Source organism: Branchiostoma belcheri, unplaced genomic scaffold, assembly GCF_001625305.1.
Source record: "Branchiostoma belcheri isolate BF01 breed outbred unplaced genomic scaffold, Haploidv18h27 scaffold41, whole genome shotgun sequence".
NCBI classification, from domain to species: Eukaryota; Metazoa; Chordata; class Leptocardii; order Amphioxiformes; family Branchiostomatidae; genus Branchiostoma; species Branchiostoma belcheri.
The window spans coordinates 363,445-373,130 of record NW_017804032.1 but is presented as its reverse complement, the minus strand read 5'-3'; the positions used below and the strand labels follow the sequence as shown (position 1 = coordinate 373,130).

Sequence of the window (9,686 nt, the reverse complement as noted above, 5' to 3'; positions counted from 1 at the left end):
ATTTTGTAGGAGAAAATACAGACTGCACCTTAGAATATCCTAACTTCTTTTTTTACATCGGGGAATATTGATGCTGTACAGTATAACAAGACAGTTAAAATCTATATTTTCTGGAATCAGCGTCGTATGTCTCTGCTATGCTACTGCTCGCAAGTTGGGCAGATTTGCCACTCAAAGGCATATACACAGTCTGACAGAACAAGAAATGGGAGCAGAGTTTATCGGTACTTGAATGTGTCATAGAGGAAGCCCCTTGTGCGCGGAAATATACAATGATCTTGGACAAAAAGAGCGATATATGATGCTTCACAGCTCGACATTCTACAACATTTGTTTTCTGTAGGTTTACTACATCTTTTTTCCACATAATACTGTATTTCTTCTTTTCCACATTTGCAATAGGCAACAATTTCTTAAGGCACATACACCATGAGACAGGCTTGTTTGGTGCAGCATATTCTTTTTTCTGTAAGTCAGCAAGAATAGAGTCCTCTTTGTTAAACTATGACAGACAGGTTCAGAAAGATGCTTGGATAGAATACAGAGCAGAGCAGCTCTCGCTTGAGCGATTTCGGGATTGGCAAGATGGAATATGCACAAGGGACCTCACAGTGATCCACTCTCGGGTCATAAATACTTATTACAATTCACAATAAATATGCATTATCATTTCTTACATTTATGTAGAGTACTCCTATGCCTGTACGCCTATTGGCGTTGTCAACATAAGTGGTAGAGGGTAGTAAGGAATTATAGCTTTCTTTCTTCTGTGGTCTCTCAGTCTTAAGTCTTAGTTGTCTTCACTCTCAGCATGGAGCAGAAACAACGTTGTATACGTACGTGAGCTTTTGCAGAGTTACATGTACATTACGTGAGGGTAGTTAGGCTAGATTGCTACTGACTTTTCTTTCAACTTTCCTGGCCCTAGCCACGTGATTCATTATCTGGTATTCTATTGCCCTCCTTTTTCACGTGCAGTGATTTAGGGAGCCTTAAATCCATTAGTGTCACACTGGATCACTTTGATTGCCATCTTCAGGTATCAGTCATTTTTTTCTACTACTCTCCTCTTACATTGTCATTGACAACAGACCTTCATAAACAACACAAATTAAACAAAAAGCAATACACATTCTAGTGTTCATTAACTCAATCAAACTAAAAAAAATCTCCACCTAGCAAATGCTATCTACTCTAATATGGACTGTACATTTTTTCTTGTGTACACAACCTACAAATATGTTAAGTATGCATTCTTTTCGTACACATTTAAGGTTTGACAGATAGCACTTGGGTTTGTGGTACAATGTAGATAGAGCATGTCCTTTTCCTAAGTGTTTGCACCGTACAAATTGCACTGAAAGCCTGGAGTGAGACTGGAGTTGAGTAGGGGTGCAATCTGAGACAACCAATCATAAGAGGGGTCAAAGTTTGGGAATATATATATTAGCCAATCAGAAGGAGGGTCAAAGTTCAGGAATATATATATCTGAACCAATGGGAGTGGCTCTAGATGAAGTACTGGATGATGAAGGCGATGAATATTGCGAGGAGGGTGAAGGACGCCAGCACGATCGCCACCAGCTGTTCGTCGCTGAGCTCCTTCCGCTCGATTGGCTGCTCCTGGACGGGGCGTGGCGTCTCCATGACGACGTGTTCCCTGCTGCGGGTGTGGAATGTGACTCCGGGGCTGTACGGACCGATCAGGGGCGCGGGGTCGTCCTGGCACTGGCGGACCGAGCACACCCGCAGGTGGTACTCTGTGTCGGGCTCCAAGTTCTCCAGCGCGAACGCTGTCTCCGGTCCTTTGTACACCTGCAATGTGGGCAAAGGCATGTAGTTTAAAAGGGGTATTTTGTAACATTTTTGCACCAAACATTGACATATTCTAATTGGAAGAATCTTTCATTTGAAATCAAAGACAACAAAACACACACAAAAAAAACAAATTCTACATGTCAGAAAATGTGTGGGACTATTTCTGGTGCAAGGCTTTCTGGAAACATCCTAATAATAGTATGATTTTCCAACAAACAAAACAACTAGTGGGCAGCCAAAGTCAGTACATGTTACAACGTTGCCACCTGGCAGTCCTTTTGGAGTAGTGCAGCTGCTTCTTACCTCCTGGTACCTGGCATCCCTGCCCTGTGCCATCTGAAGCTGGTACAGGATAGGGTCTCTCCTCATGGCTGGTACTTCCATCCACACTGCCTTACAGGTTCTGTCAGTCACTTCCTGAACCTTGGGGGCTGAAGACGGTCTCAAGATTAATAACAGATTCCACATCATACTGTCATGACCACAGTAGGGGTCTGGTATTCTCCCCCAAAATTTTAAAACTCGTGTCACAACTATCTGCGACACTGTTTCCTGCTTATAGAGAGACAAATTTTCTAAAGATGTTTTCCCTCTGTCGTAAATTTTTTTGTGTACCTAAGCAATTGTTTGAAAGTCCAATTCTAAGTTTTTCAAAGATTTATGAAGGGCAAGGAAAAAGAAACACTACACTGTGCTGGTCGAAAGACTTGTAAGGGGCTAAATCACAGCATAGGGTGTCCAAATCACAGCATAGGGTGTCCAAATCACAGCATAGGGTGCCCCTACGTTCAAACAGCCTAAAGAATTTTTCTCTGATGCTGTAATTACAGTATATTCACGTCTCCGCGGGCATTCATAAAGCTAGACACGAATAAACAAGGAAACGGAAGACAGGAAATGAGATGACCTAAGGACAATTTACTTCCTCATACATGTAGCAAACACACACAGACACATGAAAAAACTCCTAACCAGGAGGTAAAAATCTATTTCAAAGCAGATAAACTCAGGAAAATAGCCATTTTCTGTGATCAAGTCAGGATATTATTTAATTGTGCGTAGGAAGGGCCTTTCCTGTTCCACCCACAAACCATTCAATCATGAAACTGGGCTGATAAGAGAAAAATTTGAGCTCGGTAGAGCCCTTCCATATCTCAAGCTGATCATAAACTTAATCCTGTATCTTTAACAATTTGTTATTTCTGGTGCTTGTGGGATTTAGGGTTTGTTGGTGGTAGACCTTTTACTAGTTAATGACAGCTTTGCACCAGCAAAACCTGTATGGTTTCATGGTAATTCTTAGCACGGCGGCAGAACGTACTGCACCTGCGTGGAACCTGTAATTTTCCTTATTTCTTTATTTCAGGCATAATGTGTGTTGTACAAATGTGTTGTACATCGCACTCTGGCAGAACATCTCATATAATGTCATATTCTCACATATAACTTATAAGGGTAACATCCTGTCTGTCGTTTCGAAATGTTATGTCCGAAAAGATATTTCCTGCAACAGGCAAAATTCTGACCAAAAATCCAGCAAAAACCATGAAAAATCAGGGTTTTGCACAGGCGCAGTACGGTCTACCGACATGCTGTAATTCTTACCCTTCATGGCTGGAGGAGGTGCCTTCTGGGTGATGAACTGGTAGATGGGAGAGAAGGGGCCCTCCCCAGCGTCGTTCATAGCCAGGATACGGAAGTTGTAGGGAGTCTGCTCACTCAGTCTGTTCACCTTGAAGTTGGTGTTGGTGCCGGCATAGATGCTAACAAACCTACAGGCACACACAAAAATAACAAAAGCATTTTTACTCCTGTAAAGCTCTCCTCCCAAAGAAGTACTGATCGCATCTGGAAAACTCTGTACCTTTCCTCTTTCCCTGTCACCCTCAGCGACCCATCTTGCTATTTCTGGTTCAACTTTTGTCCAGAGACTTCTCTCTTTCTCTCTCTCTATATATAAATCATATAACTATTACAGTGTAAATTGTTCACTTTTACGTTCCAAGTATAGCAACAGGAAATTTCATACTCGAAAATGTAATAATCTCCCCTCAGATGCCCATTATATCAAGTAAAATAATGATCAGATCTGGCAAACATGTGATGTCTGATCCAATACAACTTTATTTCTGTGATTCGTGACTGTAAGTTCTTAATGTGCTTAATGTCAAGAATCACACGTCCTTGCCCTTACACCAACTACCTTGAAGTTTAACAGGGGACAATTCGAACAAAGAACAGGAATATGTAAACATGCGTCATGCCTGTGAACCCGCAGCGAGCGGTTATACACGCTGTTTGCAACATTAAAGACCACAGGAAACATATTAAGAGCTCTGGCAACCAGTCATTTACATCCCAAAGTCACAAACCCATTTCCTTGTTTGGTCACAGATTAAAACCAAGGCCTTCATGTCTAGACATTAACTATCACAAGGCTCAATACAACGTGGGAGAACAACTCTCCACAAAAAGGGTGAAGGCCTTCAAGTCAACTACTGTAGTTATTTCTGAATTTCCAAGAACTACATTCTCTCCACCACTTGTTACTCAGTACTAAGGCCACACCAATTTAATTTCTTGGTTAACGGATTCGCCGCTTTATTTTTTTCTGATTTGCAAATAAAAATAAAAATTCAGAATCAACTGCAAAATGCTCATATTTTGCCCTGAACAGTTGAAAACAGTCCTTTTCTTACTACTTGTTACAGTAATTCCATCTTTCAATGCAGTAGTATCATTAAAAGTTCAAAATTCATTGTTTAAATTTTGAACCAGCCTGGTGTGTTGACTTCATGGCTCCTATGGTACCATTTTGGGCCATAATAGGATGCCTAGGCCTGTTTTTTTTTTGTTTTTTTTTCGCCCGCCCGCTCCATTATTTTTCTAGAAAAATCCGTTAACCAAGAAATTAAATTGGTGTGGCCTAAGTGACATCTTGGAAATTGAGCTATTATGACTTGTATTTGGTGGTCTTTCACATCGTGTTTAACTTAATAACGACTGTACTGCAGGCAATCACGCAGTCAGCTTCCCTGTCAATCATCATGACTTAATTTATAACTAACAATCTCTCTATCCCAAGAAAATTATACTTTTAGCCCCTGACTGGTCACTTTAACTGGGTACCTGGAAAGTTCTAACTAAAGAAATGAAAGGCTGATTTAATGTGTAGTTATACAATGTAGCAGTAAGAAATTCCCAACTGATATAAAATGTTCATCAGTTGAAAGCCTCTTTGTATTCTAATCAAATTAATGGTTTAAAAAAAATGGATTAAAACATCAGCAGCAATGTACAAATGCGTACTACATGTAGGTCCGAGGTGTGTTGGCTGATGTTTAGAGTGCTGTGGCTACAAGCTACATTTGTAGCGGCACCAAAGTGCCTCTTGTGGGGAGTGTGTGGGTGAAATGGTTGTACCCATGAAATGGAATAAAAGGTGTGTAATGGTTTTACATAACCCATTTTTTACATAATTGCAAATGGCAAGAAAAAACTCATGAGACCTTCACACAGACAGAAGGCATTTTTCCTTTACACTGATACTTTTTACAATATGTGAATATTCAGGCATCAGTAATCTGATGTAAAACATTACAACAGCATAATTTACATATAACTCGCAGATTCCCTCTGTCAGAAACTCATGTGTCATTGAATGAAATGTCAACTGACCTTGTATGTAGCTTCTGGGACCTAACTTTATGTGGTCTGTGGTTAGGGAATTCACCCCACCCACATGCTATCACTCAAGCTTACATACACAAGCACACATAAAACACTACCTTTGGTAAACAATCACAGCAAAATAAAACACATGTGGTAAACAATCACAACAAAATAAAACACATGTGGTAAACAATCACAACAAAATAAAATCGAAGATCTCACCTCAGAGTTCTGGTATCTTCCATCTGCAGGGTGTACTCCGTTGCTTTTGTGTCGGAATTCTTGGTTCCGTCTGTCCACCTCAGCTTCAGGCTGGAATGGCCGCACTGCACGCACTCCAGCTTGGGTGGGTTGGGGGGCAGCGGCTTCGTTTTGGCCTTAATCGTTGCACTGAAGGGCCCCGCGCCTATCCTGTTCACTGCCTGGATTCGCAACCTTTATCAACAAAAACATACTGAACTGAAGCGAGCAGCAATTTGGGTGTATCGCTTGTATCATGACTAAGAGACTGGAGTTAGTGCTGTGAGTTCAATTAATTAATGTGTTGTCAAAAACACAGTTCACAACCTTGCATCAGAATGATTACTTCCAACAGAGATAAACTTTCTCGAGCTAAAAAAAGTGACTGAAAACTCTCTTTGCAATATATAAATTTGACTGTTTTTGTCCAGTTTCTCTGGCTAATCTTTTACAATTTCTTATTCAGTTTGACTGATCAGTGTTTGCAATTAACACATGTAGGCTGCCATAATATAGAATTAGAAAGAGTGTACAAATCAGTGCAACATGCAACCAAAAAACAATGTACACAGTCAGCAGGATGAAAAAAAAACAGATTTTGTACATGTCATCTGACTAAAACTGCCTAATTTGCATCATGGACTACTTGTAGTCCTACCAAAATGGTAAAGCTTGTGGCTTATTCGTGACTGTGGCTTATTCAATTTCCACAAACTTTCCACGGAAACGGCAGGAACGAAGGACAACCATGCAAATTAAGTCATCCTTCATTGAGTCTTCCTAACCAAATGAATACCTGGGGCATGGAAACATGCACATCAATGACAAAGTACCTAAAACAGCAATCAAGGCCACACTAAATTTAATTTCTTCAACAGAATTGTTAGCCTGGGGTCCACCCTTGTTGATCATAGTCTGGTAATGTTAAGGTCTTCTCAAGAATGTAAAGAACACAGGAATATCTAAAGTGTGCACACCTCTACAAATACTGATCATCAATACTGCATTTGGTTTACATTCACCATTTTGTTTGTGTGATGGTCTTAGGGTACCCCTCATAATTGGGAGACTGTTGATGTTACATCATTTTTTCATTTATCTATTCATTGAGATTTACCTCATTTTTGGAAGGATTGACATAACAAATCATTGACTGCTTCAAAATGTCATTGTATTGTACTGTATTACATTACTAGGTTTGATCCACATCCAAAAAAATTTCACGGCTCTTGGTGGCCAATGTGCAAATGTTGGCATGTTTGGCGCACCAAATCCGTGGTGTGTTTTTGGCACACATTTTGACAGATTAGCCGAAGAGGCTTAATGGTTGTCACTCCACCATACAGGGACGGAAGTCGTGTTAAAATCCTTTCCAGCACAAACGTCCGGGTATGGTGGGTATCAAACCCCGGACCTATTGGTTCCAAGTCCAACACACTCTAACTGTTGCACCGCCGACCCCACTACTGGTTCATGTTACACAGCACAGATGTAGCTTACCTATACGTGGTGTCGGGAAGTAGCCCCTCGAGTAGGAAGTCTGTGACAGGCATCTCCACAGCCACCAGCCTCCCCTCCAGACCGATGTCAATGTTGTAGCCCAGGATATCTTCTCCATTGCTGCACGGCTCATCCCACTCCAGGTGTAGGGAGGATGCAGGGTTCTCTGGCGTTTCGTCGGGGACAACCTGGAAGGTCGTGACGGCGCTGGGAGAGGACGCCGGCGTTTGGCAGGTCGCAACGGGACTGAAGGGTCCCACACCGGCAGAGTTCACCGCCTAGATGGACGGACAGAAAACAGATGTTCACCTTCCTGGTGCTTTGCACCAATTATTTTATTCACGTGAAAAGGTAAAGGTAGTCCCATAGCCTTTTTTGAGCCTGCAGGTGCAGGGGGTTGTTATCCACTGTGTCAAGGGCACGATATTGGAAGGCGGAGCCCATTAATAATAATAAGAGACTTGTACCTCTAGTTGTGTAATTTACCTTTGGCTCAATATACAACTACCAACTACTATCTTAATGTTACATACCGGTAATACTGCTTTAAAGTTAAGACCTGTGTGTAAAGCACCACGTGGGTCTTGCGCTTCCTAGCTTCCAGCAGGGCATAAATATGCAATAAATCAAAAAATAAATGCTGTCTTTTATCCCCAATGATATCATAGGCAAAAAATGTCCTTTCTGCTTTTTCATGTTCCTATCCTTCCAGTATATATTTCTGTTTTACCCCAAGGCAACACATGAACTACTTTAACAACAAGATTAGTACCGGTAATACAATGTATGTAATGATTGGTCTTCGACACCAGCAATTTGCTTCATGAGTACCAGCAGCATGTGTATCATGATCATGCAATCGTAAGTCCTAACTCAAAATAGAATTCTTGATGAAATTTGTTTCTAGTAACATCATTGCAGTGACATCAGTGGCCTACGGGTAAGGCTAGCAGACACGTGATTGTGAAGTCACGGGTTTGATTCCTGACTGCACTGTGTCAGACAATGTCTCCTTCTGAAAGGTACTTTACTCAACTTTTTGCCCAACCTGTCACATGTTAAGCCCTTGTCACACATTTAGAACCTTCGCCTGAACTGTCGGCTGTTTAGGAGCAGTCCGGTAATTTATTTCCTGGGTACCAGGTGTAACAACAGCTGGTTGCAATCTAAAAAAAAAACTCAAGGTCTAACTGAAAATATAATTTTTGAAGAAATTCATTCATGTACTTACAGTGACATCAATAGCCTAATGGCTGGCAAATACGGGATCTAAAAGTCATGGGTTCAATTTCTGCCTGCACTGAATTAGACAATGTGTCCTTGGGAAAGGTACTTCACATGACTTTCCTCACTCCACCAAGGTGTAAAATGGGTACCTGAGTGTGTTAAGTTGTACGTAAATAATGTTTTAATTAACTTTGATGTAGTGTATTTGTATGATGTATGTTTAACTCCAGGAAGACTAGCTACATACTTGACTTTTGTACTTGTATGTTTGCTAATGGAGGACCTAAAGTTTGAAGAGGTAAAAGGTAGTGGAAGGAGAGGGATGGGCTCTGCCTTACAATACCAAGGCCAAGACACAGCAGACAATGGCATGTACTATGGGACTTTTTTTAAAAGAAAACAGAATCCTATCATTCTGAAGCTTCTTAATTACTGGAGATTTACAGACAAATATCTGTGAGGTGTCAAAAACAGGATTGTAGGGAGTCCCTATACATGTCCAACACTTCCAGCAATGAAAATGTATAGATAAAATATAACACATACTAAAATCTAATGTTGACTTACCTGGACTCTGAAGTAGTAATATGAGGCAGGACTCAACCCTTTCACTTCGTAACTGTTGGACTGGCCTGTGTAGAGTTGGGAGAAGGTACCGTCCACACAGCTCCACTCCAGTCTGTACTCTACCACTTCTGCACCGTTCCCTGCTGGGGTCTGCAAAAGCAAGGCAAAACAAAATCTACATGTGTTCATGTGCTAAGACTTCCTGAACATTGCTATATGTATTCTACAAACTAAACTATAGTTCTAGCTAGCCTGAATTCTTTTTTCCATCAATGTTGTTTGACATATAAACATCGTTTGGATTGCTGAACATGATAATCATGCTCCCCTGGAAAAATTGCTAATTCTAACCCTCTAAACATGCAATTTCCTGCATTTTGAGGGCACATTTTGCTGGTAGACTAAACTTATCTCTTTTAATATCTTTACACACCATCTTTCCATCTAAGATGACAGACTGGGCAAAATTTTTGTCCGTCTTTAGCAGAAAAATTTCGTCAAATGACGGTAAGAAAGGCACTGGCTTTAACACTGCTACACTTACATTGCCAACAGTTCATACATGTATACAGTCAAACCTGTATTAACCACCATTGACATCTTCACCATGAATTCATGACATTGCCAAGGCATTACAGAATTGTGTAAACTGTGATTTTGAA

General features: G+C 40.8%; 1 protein-coding gene across 4 annotated transcripts in view; it reads right to left on the bottom strand.

Annotated features, from left to right (window-relative positions):
* Positions 1 to 6: 6 nt before the first annotated feature.
* LOC109477817 (fibronectin type-III domain-containing protein 3A-like) overlaps positions 7 to 9,686 on the bottom strand; it is a 63,141-nt gene continuing 53,461 nt past the window's right edge. For 3 of the 4 annotated variants that reach the window (XM_019779228.1, XM_019779227.1, XM_019779230.1), the window contains 6 exons: positions 9,025 to 9,174; positions 7,231 to 7,508; positions 5,713 to 5,925; positions 3,424 to 3,590; positions 2,122 to 2,249; positions 1,461 to 1,815 (listed from right to left, as the gene is read on the bottom strand). In XM_019779228.1, coding sequence (XP_019634787.1) covers positions 1,510 to 1,815; positions 2,122 to 2,249; positions 3,424 to 3,590; positions 5,713 to 5,925; positions 7,231 to 7,508; positions 9,025 to 9,174 — 1,242 coding nt within the window. In that variant the 3' untranslated portion in view covers positions 1,461 to 1,509. Of the gene's footprint in view, positions 1,816 to 2,121; positions 2,250 to 3,423; positions 3,591 to 5,712; positions 5,926 to 7,230; positions 7,509 to 9,024; positions 9,175 to 9,686 lie in introns of all 4 variants that reach the window. The other variant, XM_019779229.1, reaches the window with a different exon arrangement.